The following is a 21946-nucleotide window of genomic DNA, read 5'->3' as shown; positions in this document are numbered from 1 at the left end:
TGTAGGTGTTTCAATAATTGTCTGTATGTGCAATTATACTAAGTTTGTTATTTAATAACAGAAAAACAAGTTTAGAGTTGAACAAGGCATTCCTCCTTGTTAAGCAGCCCTCAGTTTTAAAAAGAAGACATGAAGTGACTGGTCAGGAAGTCTGTTAAATGGGAAGAATAATGCAGAATTCCTCCAGTATAAAGAAACAAGGAAATATCTAAATAAGAGGGACAGCCTTAATTAATCAAAGTTTCTCTCTCACTTAAAACTCAAATTAGGTACTAACTCAGTGTTGAAAGGTGGAGTTTAATTCCAGAAGTTTACTGGTATTTACCATTTCCTTTTTCTTTTCTTTTTTGGTAAAAGTTAATTATGTGCTTCTGACAAATATCTATTAGATAAAACTTGCAAAAAATAGTTGCTATTTTTTTTAAATGAGTTTTCTTATTACAAGACATCATGCTGAAAGCCCTGGATTCTGAATTCCTCTATATACCCATAAAACAGGTCAACATAGGCTTCTCCACATAGCCCTGTCAATGTGCTTCAGCACTGAATTAGAATTAGAGAGAATATTTCATTTTCCTTGGGCAATTCAATCTTTGGTCTCAGCCGAGAATGTCAAGAATGGTGCCAAGTTGTGCTGATGGTTTGTGTGATTTGGATCCTTGTCTACTAGAAACTGGACTGACGACAACAAGTCAAAAGAGGTCACCCAGCAGCCATCAGACATTAACAATTTTTCAGTCACTATTAACCCTTAGTGGATTTCAACTGTGTTCTCTATATATTTCGAGAGAGCTACCTCTGATTAACAACCAACCAACTTCCCATTTATTGTAAACCATTCCAACTGTTAGAGTAAAATACACGCTGTATGACCAAAGTGAAGGGCAAACCTCAAAATGTTCTGCTTGGGTAAGTACCCCAAAGCTCAGATATTTATTTAGATGTAAACTGAATTTCTCCAAATAATTTTAGTTTAAAAATATGAGACTAAGCCTCAAGTATAAATTTTCATCAGAAATCTTTTTGTCCCAATCTTCTCAGATTTCTTGCTGCTTTTTCTACCTATCTTAAAGTTTTATACTGTTGCTCATCATCATAGTGTATGAGCACCTTCCACATTTATCAGATCGGCAATAGTTAAATTCCTAGTGGAGTTCAGAGTCTGTCTTCTCTTTTTTTCAGATTCTGCTTGGGATGTGGAATTTTTCAGAGATACAGGTTTGTGTGTCATTCTGTTTATGTTGGGAAAGCTTTCTCAAAGAGGAAGGTCTTCCAATGTGATCTAGAGATCATCAGATAATCTCTTCTGGATCCCTCATCTGAATATGCTTATACCTAGCAGTCGCATGCTTCACACTATGCTTTGTGATCTGCATTGTTCTAGAGAAGTACAACTATCTAGTTGGTTCACAGATAGCAATGTGGTCTCCAATCTAAATGGGATTTGATCTATTCCTTTTTCATGCTCCTTTGGCCCTAGTTAGAGCCAGGAACTGTGTATGAAACAGAAAAATACCAAATTGAAAATGCAAAGTTAACAAAACTTTTTCAAACCTCAAGAGTTTGGGATTCAGTTCCAATTCTAATTAAAATAAGACCTGAGCCAAAAGTTATCTGAAACAGTTCAGCTTCTTTATAAAACTGATTTGAAAGATCTGAATATCAAAGAGTCAGGATTCCAAAATCTCATAAGGAATTAGTTTATTAACTGCTTCTCAAAGTATTAGACAGCCACAGTGGCCTTTATTATTGAAAATTGTTCAGAGTAAAATATTAATGGAAGATTCGTCGATCCATTTGCACAAAGTGTTCCGCTTACCATCATGATCCCTCTTTGGTTGTTCTAAATGTACTTTCAGATTAATATCAATCCTACCCATGGCATTTCTTAGCTATGCGCAAAGGTTCCAGGAAGTCACCAGGAAGCATCAAGTTAAGTTCTACAGCTAAATTGGTCCTTCTCAGCTTCAACATCTTTCCAATTCTATCAGCAGTATGCTTCCCCACCACCATCTTTCTATTACGTTAATTTTGGAATTTCATATTTTCTTCTCTTTTTGTCTCTGATCCTGCAAACCCCCTCGTATAACCTTAAGCACATAAGTAGTTCCATTAAAGTCAATAGAAGTTTTGCTTAGTAAGTATTTACCAGGCCCACCGATGGGGTGGGGGTGGGCGGTGGCGGCAAAGGGGACAATTGCCCGGAGGCCCGGGAAATTTAAAAGGGCCCAGGGGGCCCCAGCCGCCACCACTGCTGCGGTAGTGACCGGGAGCCCCGCATAGGGTTGCCAGGCGGCCAGTTTTTGACCAGAACGAGCAGTCGAAAATGGACCCTGGTGGCCCCGGTTGACACCACTGACTGGGCCATTAAAAGTCTGGTCAGCAGTAGGGGGGATGAGGAGGCGGGCCTGTAGCAGCTCTTTCTCTGTGGAGCTCAGGGGTCGTGTGAGCCCCAGCAAGCCAGGGGTGGGTCCCAGCAGAGGGACTGGGAAAGGCATTTGGCTGCAGGCTGCGGTCGGCAGGTTAACCCCAGACAGCAGCCTCCACGGTGGCCAGGGGCTCCCTGTGGAGCGGGAATTGTGGCCTTCAGGAAGTGCCTTCACCTCCCTCCTTACCCGGCCCACTGCTCCCGGGACGGCAGGAGCAGAGAGAGGAGCCGGCCCGGCTCCCCAGGGGCTGCTTGCAGCCGGCGGCAGGGGAGGGGCCAGGGCAAGCCACTGCCACCTGCCCCAGGCCCCATAGCCTGCTCCCCAGGAGCTGCTGCACCGGGCTTGTCTTGTGACCATGTGGCCAGCAGGTAAGGGACTGTGGGCTAGTCAGTTTCCTCCCGGGGATGAATGGGCTGTGTGGAAGCATGGGGCTAAAGTTGGGCTGCTCTCCCCGGGAATGGGTCAGGGCAGAGTTGGGCCGCAGCTGGGTGCGGAGGCCCCAGCCAGCAGCCAGGCAGGGGATGAGGGGAGGTGCATGAAGGAGAGTGGCTGGGAGTCACTGAAAACGGCACGGGGAGGAGGAGGGAGCCTACAGCAGCATACTCTCTAGAGCTGCTGTGATTTGGGCCATGCTGGGAGAGCAACGAGCCAGGGGCAGCAGTAGGATGTGTGGGTCACTTGTGGGGAATTTTCTCCCCTTCCCTCCCCACCCTCATTCCAGAGAACAGGAAAAAATTGTGTTCTCATTGTGCTGGCCGAGCCATGCATCCAGGATTCACGGCAGATAGAGCAGCCTCTGAGGCCCGGGAAATGCCAGGGCAGTGCTGGTGCGGCTGCTATTTAAGGGGCCGCCTGACATCAGCGCCTCCCAGAGCCCCTGCAAACTGCACCAGCCAGAGCCGCCCAGAGCCTGCGCCCCTACCCCCTGCCCCAGCTCAGAGCCCCTCACACTCTCAAACTCCCTCTCAGAGCCTGCACCCGCACCCCCTTTTGCAGTCTGCACCCCCCCCACACACTGCAAACCCCTTGGCCCTAGCTCTCCCTTGGCCCCCTCATGCAATCCCAAGTCCCCCATCCCCAGCCCCACACCAGAATGCATGCCCCCAGTCAGAGCCCTCACCCCGTCTCATTTCATTGTATTGATACAGCAATATGACATCTTAGCTATATAATCAAGGAACGTTAAAACTGCTCTAATTAATATAGCTGTGTGGAAGATGGAAGTTCTATTTCAATGAAGCATTTAGAGATTTCAGAATTTGTTTTTGTACTGAATCAGAACCAACCCTGAATATGAAGTATGGAACAAAGGGATTTTTGTAGCAGGTCACATTAATGATCATGTAGCCCAGTATCCTCTCAACAAAAGTGGTCAGTACCAGAACCTTCCTCTGAAGCATCAAGGAATCTCTCAGTGAGATTTTGTAATGGTCATCCCATAAGGAAAGTGACTTCCTTACCTCTCCAGATAGAATGTGGTTTATGCCTTGAAGCATGAAGATTTGTGTGAACATTTTAAATCCTTAATCTTGTGATTGTGGATGTTCTCATTATCTATATAAATGTCCAATCCTTATTTGAATAGGGTAAATGACAGTGTCCCAGCTTCACACATTGAGTCACTGACATAATAAAACAGTTTTATATTAGAAAGATAAAGTTTTATTCTAAACGTATTGCTAATATTTTACATTTATATAAATAGAATTAATTTATTGAAGATATGAAACAATTGTCAAATAACAATGAGACTATTCACACTTCAGTGTTTGTAGAATTGGGGCATATACAGTCATACCTCTTCAGGTAAATAGTTTGGATTAGAATTTTTAACTGTTTCAATTCTAAAGTTCAAATCAAAGTACTTAAACCGCTTTCCAAAATTATTTGTGTATAATTCGAGGATTAGAAATCAGCTCCATTTAAGATGTTTGATATATGATTACATTAGGGGAGGAAAAAGTTTGTAATAAAGGTAACCATAAATAATGCATACTTAACAATAACTGATATAGTTTCTTGTTTAAATTCCCTAAACCCAAGGGCTGTTGGGGATTTTTTGTGGGGGGGGGGGCCAGGGGAAGGGGAAGAGTATGAGAGACTATAGATGTATTGAAATTCCATGACCCAAACTCAGCACACCTTGACTAATATAAACTTTGATCTTTATTTTTGCATTTCCTTTGTTTTGTAGGGTTTATATTAGAGTTGGGGGAATAAGGTAAAAAAAAAAAAGTTATGAATAGTTCATCCAAAACTCAAAAAGTAAAAAAAAAAAAAAAAAAAGTGTCAAATGTATTACTCAGTGAATACTGAAAAAAGTGTTGTCAAGGGTGGGGGAAAAAACCCTGTCAAATAATTTAATGGACAAAAATGCCACTGCTGGTTCTATAAAATGCTTAGAGAATATTTGACCAGGTCTAGTTTACATGCTGGAACTTGAGAGGAATACTAAAAAATATTGTCCAAGGACCTAATCTTGCAAACCTTCTGAATCCAAGTAACTTCACTCATTTGAACAATCTGATTGAAGTCAACAAGACTACTTGTGCAATTCAAGTTGCAATATATTACATATAAGTAACTTTTGGTCCTGATTTTATTTTATTAGATTACCAGCAAAGGCACCTGAAAAGGTGTGTACAAATCTTATTTGCCTTACTCAATACCCCACTAAATCAGAAAGGTCCAGTTCTGACTTTGGATGCACATGTGCCTCTCATTAAATATTAATAGAAGTACCACACTTTCACTTGCAGGAAAAATTGGACCCCTAATATGAAACAACAATCAACACATGCATATAAGCAAATTCCAAATGTGTTCGTGATGCTTAAACATGTTTCTAGCTTGTCTGCCTTCAGATATAGCATGCATATTACAAAATGAAAAATTTAATTTATTCTGGATGATAATAGGATTGTGCCCATATACTGAAAATACAACAGTTGAAGCATATCATTTCACTGTTTTTGGTAGTATTGTATACATTGAACATTTCATGACAAAAGATAAAGATCACCTATGCACACCAAGAGAGTAACATACATTAAGGGTTCATACTTCAAGTAGTGTAGTTATATACAAAATGCCTCTACGTTCAGGTTTCTACTAGTAAGATTTTTGTCTGAAACTTCATTTTGATTCCTCCCTTCTCCCTCCCACCCCTCGCCAAAAAGGATATATGGCTCCTTTATAATCAATAATCTCAAAGCTGCTGAGAAAATATGGTTTAGGGTTTTTGTACAGTATTGTGCAGGATTAAGTAGAGGAGAGGATTAAGTAGACTCAAGCAGACATTGATAGGGTAATTACTGCAAAGTATGCTATAAACATATAACAAGAATTTGTCCCCACTCTGAAGAATTTACAGGGGTAGTGGGAAGGATAGATCACAGATGGCACGTCTTGCTAGTCTGTCTCTCTCTTTATAGGTTTATATTTTTATTTTATTTATACCATAAAATAGTTTTAGTGTTTTGCTGGTGGGGGCACTCATTGGGGCTGATGTGGAGGGAGGGGAAGAAGGGACTGAGGAAATAAAACTGGAGAATGGGTGAAAAGAGAGGTGAGCAAGAACCAGTCTGATTCAAGGAGAGAGGGGTTTGGTAGCTGAAACGTTGCAATGGTAGGAAAGACGATAGGTGAAAATGAAATAGCATCTAACACCAACAGAACGAAAAAGAAAAAGATATCCAGGGTAAAATCCTGACCACATTAAAGTCAATGGCAAAATTCCTATTAACTCCAGTGGGGCTAAGATTTTACCTGTAGAGTCCATATTCAGAGTTGAGTAAATAGGACATTGGCTATCTGTGAAGGTCCATCTGGGCCCAGTGCCAGAGGTGGGTACCTTTGAGTTTAGGAGAGTGGGAACACTGTTGACCAGGGCAGGTCCCTTTAACTCTGAGAGCTTCCAATTAGAAGTTGATATGGTTTTACTTTAAAGGGTACTATACTTAGGCAGAGAGCTAGCCAAATATTAAATTGGCCATTCTAGAGCTAGTAAAGATCTGAACTAGCTAACATGAGGAGGAAAGTGCTTGTTTTCAAAGGCTATGATTGTTGTCAAACTGCTGACTCTTACAGCTTGGAAAATCCCCACAACTCTAAATAATATGTGCTGCAGTCAGTCAGTTACAAATGTTTAGGTTCAAAAGGTACTATTTTAAGGACAACTAAGCCATACTAGCATTTCCCATAGCACCATTTTACAGAATGGAAGTAGGGAATAGAACAAGTCAAGCAAAGTATATAGAACACGGCATTAACAGTGTGAAGTAGCTACCTTATTGGATTATGGCAGTAGATATCGTTAGCTATACAATAGCATTCTTTAATGCTAAGAGCACAAAACTGGGAGTCAAGAACTTCAGATGCCGGATCATAGGATTGCTGAATAGACCTGATCCGATGCCATTTGGATTTAGTAGAAGGAATCTCAACAGACTTCAAAGAGCACTGGCTCAGGCCCTTTACGTGCTACTCCCATGGACTTCAGTGCAATTCCAGTAGAAGGTGCATGTATGCTGTGAGCCCCTTAATTCTGATATGGTTTAACAGCAAGCAATGCAAAAAAGGGAGAAATACTCAGCAAGTCTCAAGCCTACTGATCATATCCAAGAGGCAAGGAACCCAGAATTGAAATACACGGCAATTTAGAATTTGGGAAACATTTAGGTATCATCACATTGGTGCTCATATAGTTATTCCTGGGTTTTGGGGAATGAAAAGCTATAAATCTATGGATATTCATTCTTTTGGGAAGTTAGAGTTTTGACATTAAATTGATTGTATTTATGTGTAGATGAACATTTGATCCTCCTTTCAATAGTAAAAAGATATAGTTGGATTATCACCACACCAAGTGCTATTTTATCAGCAGCTTGCTGATAGCTCATCTTAGTGCCTACATGTTGGAACTCGCTTGTTTCTATTTCAGGAATGGCACATGCAACAGATAAGACTTATTTATTACTAGTTGGCTGGGTTTATCCAGATAAAACAAACTTAAAATGGATGATGAAAATGAACTGGAAGTACAATTTAACCCTAAAGACTGGGAAGACGCTATGAATTAAGGGACTAGTCCAGATCTTCAGCCTAAGTCACCACAGGGAAATCTGTGTGAAGTTGAAAATCCCAGGTTCCAAATCATATGCAGTACTATTTCACAGAAACCACTTTGACCAAATGCATGTCCTCAGGCAGCCTCCCTTCCGAGGAGTGGGAACAGGACACGCCTCATAAATAGCAAATCCTCCAGCCCCAACATTGATCTCTTCTCCAGCCCAGAGTATCCCTGGCCTGCCTTTTATATGCATATAATATGTGCATATAAAAATAAGGGGTTTATTCAGGGGTTCTACACCACTCAGGGAGCACGTACAACATGCATGACTCACCTCATCCAGACCCCCTCTTTCACACTGCGCAGTGCAGTGGAACCATACTGGAGCAAAAAAGGTCTTTTTGCGGGAGGGGCTGTATTAGCCAACACCATAATAAAACTAACAGGAAAGAAAGCTAAAGCTCAATCATTATAAAAAGGTATTTCACAGCATACGATGGACTCAGGAGACATTGGGAAGACTTAGATCAGATGACATGTATACACACGTCATCAATACAGGGGGAATTTAAACTCATTTTATCAAGCCCCAAAACTGGTGTAGACTGTATTACACCTCATTTATTTGATGCACAATTTTGATTTGCTCAGAAATGTCCAATTCATCCTCCTGTATGACCATTATTTAATATCAGCCACTACATAGAGATTTTAAAAGTGGTTGTCCAAAATTTTTCTTCTACCAAGAGATATTTGTTGCACAAATGGAACTTTAATCGTACACCAGAAATTAAATCCTACTTCCTGTATTTAATAAAATCACTTTTTACTTATTAATTAACTCAGAGTATGTATTAATACCTGGGGGAAGGGGGGAGCAAACAGCTGTGCATATCTCTGTCAGTGTTATAGAGGGCGAACAATTTAGGAGTTTATCCTGTAAAAGCTTTATACAGGGTAAAACAGATTTATTTAGGGTTTGGACCCCATTGGGAGTTGGGCATCTGAGTGTGGGAGACAGGAACACTTCTGTAAGCTGCTTTCAGTTAAGCCTACAGCTGTTAGGGGACGTGGTTCAGACCTGGGTCTGGGTTTGCAGCAGGCTAGCGGGTCTGGCTCAAACCAGGAAGGGCACTGAAGTCCTAAACTGACAAGGCAGGAAAGCAGGAGCAGAAGTAGTCTTGGCACATCAGGTGGCAACCTCCGGGTGGTTTCTGTGATCCAACCCATCACACACACACACACCCACCACAAGTCATTGGGAGATCTGTGACTATAATTTACAGTAGGTTGATCACATGGTCTCCTTTTGATTTGTATTTAATCCCCCTCACATGTCTCTCTTGTTCATTTCCTCAGGAGTTCCCTGCACATGCTACTCTGCCATTCAGTCTCCTTCCCTGCCAAGGCTGATTCCCCACTCTGGCACTTCAAGTGCAGAAGGTAGGGGCCTGCAAGGATTCTAAAAATTAATACTGGTGACTCCAGGCTTGTATTAAACTCCCAAGGTTACAGCTTTTTTTCTGACTTTGGATAGGTAGATGCTGCCACCACCCAAGGTCAAGAAACCCCTTTTGGAACCCAGGAAGATGCACTTGGGAATTCCTTCCTGTGGGGTACCCTCAAGCCCTTTCACCTCCCCCACCCCGGGAAGAGCTGGGAAAGAAGACAAAGGAAATGAGCTGTTGCCACCAGCTAATTAAACAACATGTGCACAAAACTCTTAGGAACACAAAAATCCAATTCCATTCTTTAAAAAGATAAATTTTATTAAAAAACAAAAAAGGAAAAAATACATCTGGAACTTAGGCTTTTTTCTAGGTTTAAAAAAAAAACAATTAAAAGGATTAAGCATCAAAATAGCTTCTTGAGGTCCAGCTTAAAGGTTACAAGCAAAACAAAAGCACCTGGGGTTAGCACAAAGGAGTCCACAAGCCATAAAGAGATAAACCTAATAGTCTCTTCCTAGACATTTCCTAATCTACTTACATATCTGGGGTTTCAAATGAGTAGTTTCTAGGTATGATCTGATGATTTTCCATACCTGGCCCAAAGCTTTTTACAGCATAGTTCCAGACCTCTCTCTGCTCTGTCCCATCTCTCCGGAGAACAACAGGCAGACAAACAAAGGGGAAGTTTTTTCCCAATTTTAGAAAGTTCTAGCCTTCCCATTGGCTCTTTTGGTCAGGTGCCCATTCACTTCTTTTTACCTATGGACTTTTTAACCCTTTACAAGTAAAGCAAGTAGCGAACAGCTACTAACAGGGGTTTTATAGCGAACTGGCTGGCTGGGTGTCCATAAAAGGGAGCTCCCCCCCCACCTTCATTTATCACATCCCCTGCAAGTATTTCTCTGACATCTCTTCCTCCCTTCCACATACTGCCTGACTCCCCTTTCCCTCTTGATATTTGTTTCCTACTGGTGGCCCCTGCAGTTCGCAAGCAGATCTCACGCAGGTCATGCTTCCTCATCTTCCTCTTATGTAGCAGTGACCTCTGGGGGGGCAGATGACTAGTTCCACCTCACCTCCAGCTGCTTTTACAGGTGGAAGAGCTAGTAAAGTTGCTGTGTGCTTCAAATGGCTTCCTGAGTGTACTTCTTTACAGGGAGCTCTTAGAGGCATCAATGTTCCTCTTCTTAATTAAAGCTATGTAAACACTCAGAAAAACAGAGCAGAGGTTACAGCCTATATCCTGACACCTCCCTGCAGGGCACACTTAAAGATCTACTCTTCTTGCTTTAACTATTAAAATTCCCTTTTGTGGTGGGCTCCTTCAAACCCCAAGAAAATTCATTGTTTTCAAAATACTCCTGGCCAAGTTTCTTGCTCATTCTAAATTCACACGCCAAACTTTCCAAACCTCACGAAGTTAGACTCCAAAAATCTATATTTAGACACTTGAAAGGCAGGTCTCTCTTTCAAGGCACTGAGCAACCCCAAGTCCCATCAAAATCAACAGGAGCCACAGGTGCTTCAAAGGCATTGGTCTATATCTACTTAGTTGTCCAAGTATGAATTTTGGAACCTAACTTCAGCCACCTGGAGAGGTAGGGCTGGGGGTGTTGTCAGCCTGAGGGTCAGATACTGATTCCTTTACTCACACTGACTTGTACCTTACTGCACAAAATTGGTCTTGGTAACTTTGAATACCACCTACTTCCGGGGAGTCCCACTGTACCCATTTAAACTGGAACAGAACAGATCAGCCTTATAAAAGGGGCTGTCTCCTTGTGCTTTTTATCATGATTTTAGACTCCTTTATTCAGAATAGACATCCTGGGTTTTGATGTTCTAATTTTAAATGCGGTCTGCATTATACATATTTAATTATCTAGAACTTGGTGGTGCCTTCTACAGACACTGGCAAAATTTATTTTTGATTAAGGACTATCAAGCACATTGAGAGCCTTAGAAGAAGAAAGGTGATATGCAAGAGCAAATACATACTAGAAAGTACAGCAGTTCCTATTTCTTAAGCTCTCCCATTTCAACTTCTGGAAAGTACTGTATGACTAATAAAGTCACTTAAAATTGCAGTGATAACATTCAGGACTCATCCTGCTGGATACCAAGTTTTTTCAAAGCTCAAGGTTACTTTGTTTCTTCTTGGGGATAGTCTGACTCTTGTATTTGTTGCATAAGAAGTTACTTTAAGTACTTATGAAATGTTAAGGACAGGAGACTGATCTAGTCCAACATGTCTTACAGTTTTGGTTTAACCTAGTATCCTTATTCCTATTGTTTCATCACACCTTTTAAAATCCTATCTTCAGAAGAAATTCTAGGTGAATCCTAGGGCTTGTCTACCAGGTGTCTTAGCCTGCATGAGATAAATTCTAATGTGCACAAGCATATCGCATACTAACTGGCACGTGTGGACCCTGGTGCACTCAAAGTTCCCCAGTGCTCATTCATATAATCCTGTTTCACGCAATACTATGTTGTCATGCACCAGTGCACTTTTAGTGAATGCTGGCCAGTTAGTGCAGGACACAGGAGTACGCAGTAGAGCTTACTCCCCTGCTTGTGTGGACTAAGGCACCAGGTTGACAAGCTGTGACACCCACTCTTTTGTTACATGGAATAATTTACCAGGGAAGGCAGGTATGTGTTAGCCTTTCCTTCAGGTAGTCCTGTCTTAGCTCCCTATTTACTCCTCATGTGTTATTTTGGATTTTTTTTTTAAATGTAAAACTGTGTGTGATTAAAGTTATCAGAGATATGTTTTGAAAGAGGAGAACTCTGAATTACTGGATGCGATGTATGTCAATAGTATCTTTTGTCCTGTTTTCTCTGTTCTGCACCTTTAAATGGGGAGCATGCTGCTGCAGAAGCAGCTATAAAAGTGTGTGTTGTGCGCTACAGGGGACACGTATGTACACAAACAGCGTACACACACTCTCTCATGGAGACAGATTAAGGGAACAACAAATGTCAAGGCCACTCGGAATCAAGTAATTTTGTTGATCCATGTGTATGAAGAAATGGCATTAAGAGGTCAGTGGCCTACACGTTGTGAGCTGAGACTGCACCCTGTTGCATCGTCTCTCCCTCCCTCTCTGTCACACACACAAACAGAGTTTATAAAGAAACACTGTCAAGCACTTGGGCAATCACAGAGAACTCAGATTTAGATTAAAATATCTTCTGTGACATAGTGAAGATAGACGAAGCACAGGAAGCAGCAGTTGTCAGAATTGCCCCTCAGTTTTTAATATACTCTGGAAACAGAACAGTAACAAAAGAAGAGCTATTCAAACACTGTGCTCCGACCTTGAGAACCTGATTATGTCTTACATCTAGATCCCTTGCCCACAAAAAAAAGGACACAAACTCTCTTTTAAAACACCTTTCTTTATAGCTGCTGACAACCACTACCACAATTCCTCAGTCGCCTGACTTTTCCCAGCATGCTTTTCTGACAGCTGACCCTTCAATTATGGCAGAGACAAAGAGCTGCAGCCCCAAAGTGGCCTTTTGGCAGCTGACCTCTGTTTACTGCATCTCTTGTCCCTGTGAGCTAGCCACATAGAATATCAGGGTTGGAAGAAATCTCAGGAGGTCATCTAGTCCAACCCCCTGCTCAAAGCAGGACCACACCAACTAAATCATCCCAGCCAAGGCTTTGTCAAACCAGGCCTTAAAAACCTCTAAGGAGGTAGTGGACTCTCCATCCCTAGGTAACCCATTCCAGTGCTTCACCACCCTCCTAGTGAAACAGTGTTTCCTAATATCCAACCTAGACCTCCCCCACTGCAACTTGAGACCATTACTCCTCGTTCTGTCATCTGCCACCGCTGAGAATAGCCTACCTCCATCCTCTTTGGAATCCCCCTTCAGGTAGTGGAAGGCTGCTATCAAATCCCCCCTTCACCCTTCTCTTCTGCAGACTAAATAACCCCAGTTCCCTCAGCCTCTCCTCGTAAGTCATGTGCCCCAGCCCCTAATCATTTTTGCTGCCCTCCGCTGGACTCTCTCCAATTTGTCCACATCCCTTCTGTAGTGGGGGAGGGCAAAACTGGACACAATATTCCAGGTGTGACCTCACCAGTGCCGAACAGAGGGGAATAATCATTTCCCTCGATCTGCTGGCAATGCTCCTACTAATACAGCCCAATATGCCGTTGGCCTTCTTGGCAACAAGGGCACACTGCTGACTCATATCCCGCTTCTCATCCACTGTAATCCCTAGGTCCTTTTCTGCAGAACTGATGCTTAGCCAGTCGGTCCCCAGCCTGTAGAAGTGCATGGGATTCTTCCTTCCTAAGTGCAGGACTCTGCACTTGTCTTTGTTGAACCTCATCAGATTTCTTTTGGCCCAATCCTCCAATTTATCTAGGTCACTCTAGACCCTATCCTTACCCTCCAGATTATTTACCTCTCCCCCCAGTTTAGCGAACTTGCTGAGGGTGCAATTCATCCCATCATCCAGATAATTAATAAAGATGTTGAACAAAACCAGCCCCAGGACCGACCACTGGGGCACGCTGCTTGATACCAGCTGCCAACTAGACATCAAGCTGTTGATCACTATCTGTTCAGCCCGACAATCTAGCCAGCTTTATATCCACCTTATAGTCCACTAATCCAATCCATACTTCTTTAATTTGCTGACAAGAATACTGTGGGAGATCGTACCAAAAGCTTTGCTAAAGTCAAGATATATCACATCCACCACTTTCCCCATATCCACAGAGCCAGTTATCTCATCATAGAAGGCAATCAGGTTGGTCAGGCATGACTTGCCCCTGGTGAATCTATGTTGACGGTTCTTGATCACCTTCCTCTCCTCCAAGTGCTTCAAAATGGATTCCTTGAGGACCTGCTCCATGATTTTGCCGGGGACTGAAGTGAGGCTGACTGGTCTGTAGCTCCCCTGGTTCTCTCTCTCCCCTTTTTAAAATATGGGCACTATATTTGCCTTTTTCCAATCATATGGGACCTCTGCTGATCACCACAAATTTTCAAAGATAATGGTCAATGGCTCTCCAATCACATCAGCCAACTCCTCACACCCTCGCTCTGGGATGTCACCAGTTGGTCAGTGTTGAGGCATGCTACTAGGGGGAAGAGTGGGAACTGTGCTTAGCCACAACATGAGTACAACACAGGCTATGGCTACGAAGAGGGCTTCACCTTCTAGTGGTTTTGTGACACTGCACCCCCTATTCTTCACAATCATATAATATCACTGTGACATAATCACCATGTATTTTATGCAACTCATGTGAGAGGTCATTGGAAAGGTTATGATTTGCTGAATATGATTATCCTATTTATATGCATGTATCATTTTTGTATCTGAAGTTATTAATATTGTGTATCTGTATTTCAAATGTAGTTACTCCTGGGTAATGCCCACTAGACAAGATGTTTTCATTCTAGACAGTGAGTGGGGAAGGGCCATTAGGGAAAAACAATAGGCCTTAGGAGAAGCTTATCTCTCACCTGGTGAGCCTTCCTGTGAATGCTCCAAATAGCCTGTGAGTGATGGCTGCTATAAGACTACAACAACATGTGATGAGACCACATGTCTCTAGACTCCATTTTGGGATGTCAGTGTTTTTCTACAGACCTCTCTGGGAACCCAGCTTTTGGAACAAAGGGTTCCCACCAAATGCAAAAGCTATGTAAGGCAGGGAGTGACATCATCCCTTTAAAAAAGGGAAGAAGGAGGATCCTGGGAACTACAGGCCAGTCAGCCTCACCTCAGTCCCTGGAAAAATCATGGAGCAGGTCCTCAAAGAATCAATCCTGAAGCACTTACATGAGAGGAAAGTGATCAGGAACAGCCAGCATGGATTCACCAAGGGAAGGTCATGCCTGACTAATCTAATCGCCTTTTATGATGAGATTACTGGTTCTGTGGATGAAGGGAAAGCAGTGGATGTATTGTTTCTTGACTTTAGCAAAGCTTTTGACACGGTCTCCCACAGTATTCTTGTCAGCAAGTTAAGGAAGTATGGGCTGGATGAATGCACTATAAGGTGGGTAGAAAGCTAGCTAGATTGTCGGGCTCAACGGGTAGTGATCAATGGCTCCATGTCTAGTTGGCAGCCGGTATCAAGTGGAGTGCCCCAAGGGTCGGCCCTGGGGCCGGTTTTGTTCAATATCTTCATAAATGATCTGGAGGATGGTGTGGATTGCACTCTCAGCAAATTTGCGGATGATACTAAACTGGGAGGAGTGGTAGATACGCTGGAGGGGAGGGATAGGATACAGAAGGACCTAGACAAATTGGAGGATTGGGCCAAAAGAAATCTGATGAGGTTCAATAAGGATAAGTGCAGGGTCCTGCACTTAGGACGGAAGAACCCAATGCACAGCTACAGACTAGGGACCGAATGGCTAGGCAGCAGTTCTGCGGAAAAGGACCTAGGGGTGACAGTGGACGAGAAGCTGGATATGAGTCAGCAGCGTGCCCTTGTTGCCAAGAAGGCCAATGGCATTTTGGGATGTATAAGTAGGGGCATAGCGAGCAGATCGAGGGACGTGATCGTTCCCTTCTATTCGACATTGGTGAGGCCTCATCTGGAGTACTGTGTCCAGTTTTGGGCCCCACATTTCAAGAAGGATGTGGATAAATTGGAGAGAGTCCAGCGAAGGGCAACAAAAATGATTAGGGGACTGGAACACATGAGTTATGAGGAGAGGCTGAGGGAGCTGGGATTGTTTAGCCTGCAGAAGAGAAGAATGAGGGGGGATTTGATAGCTGCTTTCAACTACCTGAAAGGGGTTCCAAAGAGGATGGCTCTAGACTGTTCTCAATGGTAGCAGATGACAGAACGAGGAGTAATGGTCTCAAGTTGCAGTGGGGGAGGTTTAGATTGGATATTAGGAAAAACTTTTTCACTAAGAGGGTGGTGAAACATTGGAATGCGTTACCTAGGGAGGTGGTAGAATCTCCTTCCTTAGAGGTTTTTAAGGTCAGGCTTGACAAAGCCCTGGCTGGGATGATTTAACTGGGAATTGGTCCTGCTCGAGCAGGGAGTTGGACTAGATGACCTTCTGGGGTCCCTTCCAACCCTGATATTCTATGATCATCTGGGGTTCTTTGTTCCCAATACAAGACTCCTCCTGGAAACACCTGAGGAACAAAGACTGAACTGAAGGAAGTGCTGGACCCAGACTAAAGGGATTTTTAGCCTGTGAATGAACACCTGGGGGTTCCAAGTTGTAAAGAAAGTGCAGCTTGCCCTTCAAGAATCTGCAGCCTGCTTGTATTATCTCTTTGGATACAAACAGCAGATTATCACCCTATCTATTTAGTATATTAAGTTTAGTTTGAGGGTTTTTTTGTTTATTTGCTAGATAATTTGCTTTGAACTGTTTGCTATCACTAATAATCACTTAAAATCTATATTTTGTAGTTAATAAACTTGTTTTTGCTGTATCTAAACCAGTGTATGGGAATCATAACTCAGGGGCAAAAGACTGTTGCATATTCCTCTCCACATTGAGGAAGGGGGCAAATTTTATGAGCTTATGCTGTACAGTTCTCTAGTCTTCATATTAGGGATAACTGGAAAGCAGACATTTCTCATGATAATTTTACATCTAATTATTCCCCCAGCTATCTCTGCTCTATGCCTATTTATTTGGGGTTTATACTTCAGAAGGGGTGCATGCCTGAGGAGCTGGGAGCAACTTCCCATGCAGGGACTGGTCAGAGAGCTTGCTTGTAACTGCAGCTGGGTGTGTCCCTACCTGTATGTAGGCAGGCTGGAAAGCTTTGTAGCTTGTCACAGCAGTACAGTGTTAGAGGGAGCGCAGGCTGATGGGTCAGGGGGCTCAGTGGTACCCCAGTTTCAGGTGGCACCCTGTGGGGAACCTGTCACACTCTGCTTAGCCACAACATGAGTACAATACAGGCTGTGGTTATGAAGAGGGCTTCACCTTCCAGTGGTGTCAAACACACATATACTAAATTGACATTTTAAAAAAATATCCAACCTTTCCTTTATGAGCTATACCTGTAGACCATCCAAAATCCAGAGTGTGCTAAAAAGACTTAATAAATGTATATCTAAGGCTCTGATCCAGCAAAGCACTACAGCAAGTGCTTAACTTTAAGCACAAAAGTAATCCTACTGAAGTTAAATGTGTGCAGGATTGGGGCACAGGCAGACTTTCAATGATAGCAAGTAAGACAAGAGGCAGCATGGTATTTAGAATTATCTGACAAATGAGGAAGGCTGCACATTGCATAGCCATTGCATAGCGTATTTCACATTGTTAAGACTTTGTTTCAAGGGCTCATGGGCTCCTTGCTAAAGTTACTGAATTTATCAGCTATCCTATTAAATGCTGCTACCATTGTGTTTTTAGGGCAATTATAAATGAATACCAAATACACGGATAATGACAGAATCTAAAAATGTCACCATAGTATTGAATCAGTATTTCCAATTTTAAAATACTACCCTTTAGCTTTATGTTTCATTAAAACGGCAAAACCCTTACTGCTGTAATTGCTAGGGACAATTCAAGACACTCCATAAAGACTTAGGAAGGTAGAGCTATGTCAAGTAGATACAGTGCAGTTCATAGAAATAAATAAAAATACTGTTATCAGACCTCACACTGGATGGACCTCAAAGTGCTTGACTGTGAGGCCTATCTCCATATTAGAGATAACTGGAAAGCAGACATTTCTCATGATAGCTGGGGAATAATTAGATGTAAAATAGGGGGGGAAACGCTCTCTACTCTATGCCTATTTATTTTTTTAAGCTAAAACGTCCAATAACCACCACAAGGGAGTCTTGCCCAATACCCGTGACAAAAATCACATACCTAATAAAGCTATAACAATGCCCAGTGCAGAGCTTAGTATTGTAAATAAATTACGCAGCTAGATACACCAAGCTACTCCCATCCCATGGTTTGGAAAGGGGAAAATGCCTACTGAACCTCAACATGACATTCTGTAAGTTTCTGGTAGTAAAACATGGACCTGACCTATCATGCTAGATAACATAGCCCATCAACTAGCAGGTTCCCATGGACCTGAAACTTTGTGTCTTGGTCCCAGTCACATAATCTGGGTCAAAGCTCTAAAGGCAACATGCACTTGTCACCTGACAAGGGCCAATATTGGTTAGTGTTAGAGACACAACCCCGAACACGAGCCAGAAGACAAAGAGGAAGCAATTCCTTGCTGGTTGGCAGGGCTGGCCTTCCCTTTCTGACATTTCCAGAGGAAGTGATGGCAAGCCACTCCCAAGAACTGGCAAGGGCATTACCTACTGGCCACAGAAGAGAGCAAGGGAGACAGCAATTTGCATTTGCTTTTGCACAGAGACCATTTTAACTAAAAAAACATGCTTGAATTGTTTTTCTTAATTGCTTTAGTAAATTATATACAGAGGGGGAAAAGTACTAGATTGGCAGACATGGAAACTGAAGCCCTTGCAAGAGGAAGGATGAACCTGTAATTAAAGTACTACCCAAATTCTGGATTCAAGTCAATAGAGCTGAATCTGATTCAATATCCTGCTCTACCACAGATGCCCCGAGTCATCATGGGCAAGTCACAATCTTGCCACGCCTCTGCTCCCCATCCATACTTCCTTTCTCCTGCCACTTGTCTATCTTGCCAATATAGATTGTAAGCTTTGGGGGGCAGGGACAGCACCTAGCACAAACAGAGCTCAATGCTGGCTGAGACAGCTAGGCACTACCACAATACAACTATCAGAGGGGGCAAGTTAGTCCTTCATTTCCATATCCGGTTGTGTTCCTTATAGTCTCAGCAAGGAGGACAAGCGACAATTGTACTGCCCATTTAGATATGACTATATGCCTATAGTCCAAGAACGTATACCTACAAATCAGAATGCACCTCAACTTTACTTACAAGAGTCTTATAAATTCTGTATATTGAATGGTCCTTCTAATGTAGCCTGTTAGCATAACAATTGTTCATGGATTAAATTCACAAACAAAATAGCTTATATCAGAGATGGAAGAATCCACCTGCACTTCAAGGGGTCCTTTGCCATCAATCAACAGAAGGTTCAGTGGGGTGGGGGTGGGGGGAGGGAACATTCAGCATTCACATTACAAGAACAGAAATAATCCTGGAATCCCAAAATGCTTTAATAAAATGATCTCCTCTTTTACAGGGAAATGTGGATCAAAATTAATCCTCTTGCCTTAAAAAAAAAATCCTTTTTAAAGATTAGGTAAAGAATCCTTTTAGACAGTAATTAATATTTGGAAATGTTCACGTATCACAGGATAAGCAAGCTCCAGAGCATTAGAGAATTGTGCCTTTTTTCAGTCCAACAAAATCAAACCTTTCCTATTAGAATAGCCATGTTAATCTATAGTTCATGCAGAATTTAATTTTGCCCTTTGCAAAAAGCAGTCCATTAAAAAACTGCAAAAGCTTAAAACTCAATGCTCTGCTATGGTTTAAGTGAGAGTGTTTGAGATAAATATTTCCTCTTTGCTTTTTTGCACATTAATGGAGATTAGGAAGTTATGTTCCTGCTCAATACAATAAACATGAGACTATGGATGTATATCTGTCTGGCTCAACATTCATTTCCTGGAACGGTAGAATATAGTAGTGTTTCAAGAGATAAGCTTCTTCAGCAATTAATTTATGATAAATAGATCTGTCTTCTTTTGTAAACCCTAACATTTCAGCAACCAAGAACTACATGTAGGAGTTATTGCTTCTTTCACAGGCTGCAGGTTTCTCAAATCCCAAACTGTAATTCTGGTGGCTTTCCAAAAAGTGCTTCCTGGAAACAAATTAGCTGTAGTGACTTAAATAAATACACGTGGTGTTATCACTATGTTTAGTTTAATTTTTTTTATTACGGTAAAAGAACAAGGGCAGAGACAGTTGCTGTTTTTCAGAGACACATTATCCTGTGGGGAAAGGCAGATGGTTTCCTGACAGAGCAATCCAAATTCATTACTGAACTGGTTTAAAAAATAGTAATAAAAAAAATCTAGGTGTCTTGATTTAATACTAGGACCTTTCAAGCATGTTTCTAAAACATATGAGAGTATATTAAAACATACGAGAGCTTTTAAAATGTACAAATTAATAATTCCTGAAGTATAACCATTTGAGTCCTATTTAGTCTTAATGTGGCTCTCAAAATTCTGTCAATAGGATTTCCTCTGGTATTCAACATTAACTAGATCATTACATTTTAAAGTGCTATTAACACATTGAAAGGCAAAATGGGTAGCCCACTGTTTAAAGGTGAGGAATGTCTGTGCCTTTAAACCAAAATGAATTCCCTTCCAAAGTGATATTTCATTGTACAGATGCGGTAAAAGCAGTATAAATAACATTACCTGTTAGCAAGTCAGTTGTCACCATAGATAGAGCTGAGGAGAAACAACAATGGATTTCAAACTGACAGCCTATTGATCAACTTCATCCATGCTCAGTGTACATTCAGATCAGCTGCAGCTCTAAATGAGGAGAGAATCTCTTCACTTGAGAGCAGATTCCCCTGGATGCCAATTTTGTTACACATTCCAAATGAAATAAAGAGGGCTATCCCCCCCCCCCCCGCCCGCCCGCCAACAGTGGAAGATGAAATGTTATCTAAAGCCACCTACCTCAATTCAAAGCAGTTTGAGTATTAAAAACAATGACAGTTTAATTTATGATACACAGCACTTTGTAATCAGATCACAGCTTTTTCTAACTACAAGCTCTCTGACTGTTTCTCTTCTTGGGTTGCCTGGAAAGGTTTATATTTAGCACATGACCCTTTACAACACAGGAATTATAGGAGAGATTTCTGAAGATTTTAGCATTCAGAATTTCAGCCTATCGTTTTTCTTCACACATCTCTGAGGCCAGTTGTGACTTCTTTCTAGTGATATTTGGGGGAAAGGATATAAGCATGGGGAGTTTCATGCTCCTTTTGCTTCTCTCGCTTTCTGTCTCTTATGAGAAGGGGTGGGTGGAAATGCCAATTTTACAACAGCAGAATGGGTGGAAAAGGCAATTATACCCACGAAATATAGAAAGCAGAGTGATGTCTCTTCAGGTGCAAACAACCTGGAGTTCATTTCACAGCTGTTGGAGGATTCTATATTACATGCAATTTTTTAAACCAGTGTTGATGGCAACAGAGTTGCTTGTTTGCTTTTTGACTAGGACATGGGTCAAAGCTCACTGGTTCAGGAACATTTTTATGATTTCTCCAGCTGGGAATTCTGAAAACAGAACAGTTTTCTCTCAAGTGAGCATTTGAGGCATAAACATGCTCAATGAAAGGCTTGATATGCTGAACACTCACATTTAAGATACATAGCACACTTCAAAGAAATATGGAATGGGAGTGTCTGTATTCCCCACAAACCCCTCAGTGGTTGGTCAGGATTCATACATGCTGATGCACACAAGATATAGGGCCAGATACCCAATTCTCCTCCCACACTGGGAGTTACTCAATTGATTTAAGAAAACAAGTGTCATCAGTAATGATCTAAGTACCTCTATGGGAAGAATTTGGATAGTAGACCACTCTGATGTAGCAAACAAAGGCTTAATAAGACCTAGTGGCAGGAATTTGAAGCTAGACAAATTCAGACTAGAAATATGAAGGATTTTTTTTTTAAAAGAACACTGAGTAAAATTAACCATCGGAATAACTTTACTTAAAGCCCTAGTGGATTTGCCATCAATTTGAAGTCTTTAAATCAAGACTGAATGTCTTTCTAAAATATATGCTACATCTTAAATAGACGTTTTGGACTAGATGCAGGAATTAATTACATTCACTCTACGATCTGTGTTATGTAGCTGGTCGGGTGACCATAATGGCCTCTTCTGGCCTTATTTAAAAAGAAACTGTTACACCTGTATAAAGCCAGGATCAGTGAGAGGTGAATCACCAGTCAGAGCTGTTGTGCAGTAGGAAGAAGAGGAATACTCCATTCTTTGAGGTATGCAGGGCTTC

At 41.9% G+C, this 21946-nt stretch overlaps 1 protein-coding gene across 3 annotated transcripts in view; it reads right to left on the bottom strand.

The window, feature by feature from the left end:
• The window catches only part of SHISAL1 (shisa like 1), a 290293-nt gene extending 269859 nt beyond the window's left edge, over positions 1 to 20434 (bottom strand). For all 3 annotated transcript variants that reach the window (XM_078849321.1, XM_078849325.1, XM_078849330.1), the window contains exon 1: positions 20325 to 20434. Coding sequence is in view for 1 of the 3 variants with exons in the window: in XM_078849330.1 (XP_078705456.1) it covers positions 20325 to 20349 (25 nt within the window). In the remaining 2 variants the exon portion in view is untranslated. The remainder of the gene's footprint in view (positions 1 to 20324) is intronic.
• Between the last annotated feature and the right edge of the window lie 1512 nt (positions 20435 to 21946).

Source organism: Lepidochelys kempii, chromosome 1 (assembly GCF_965140285.1).
Source record: "Lepidochelys kempii isolate rLepKem1 chromosome 1, rLepKem1.hap1, whole genome shotgun sequence".
In the NCBI taxonomy this organism is placed as follows: Eukaryota; Metazoa; Chordata; order Testudines; family Cheloniidae; genus Lepidochelys; species Lepidochelys kempii.
This window is presented reverse-complemented; position numbering and strand designations above follow the sequence as displayed.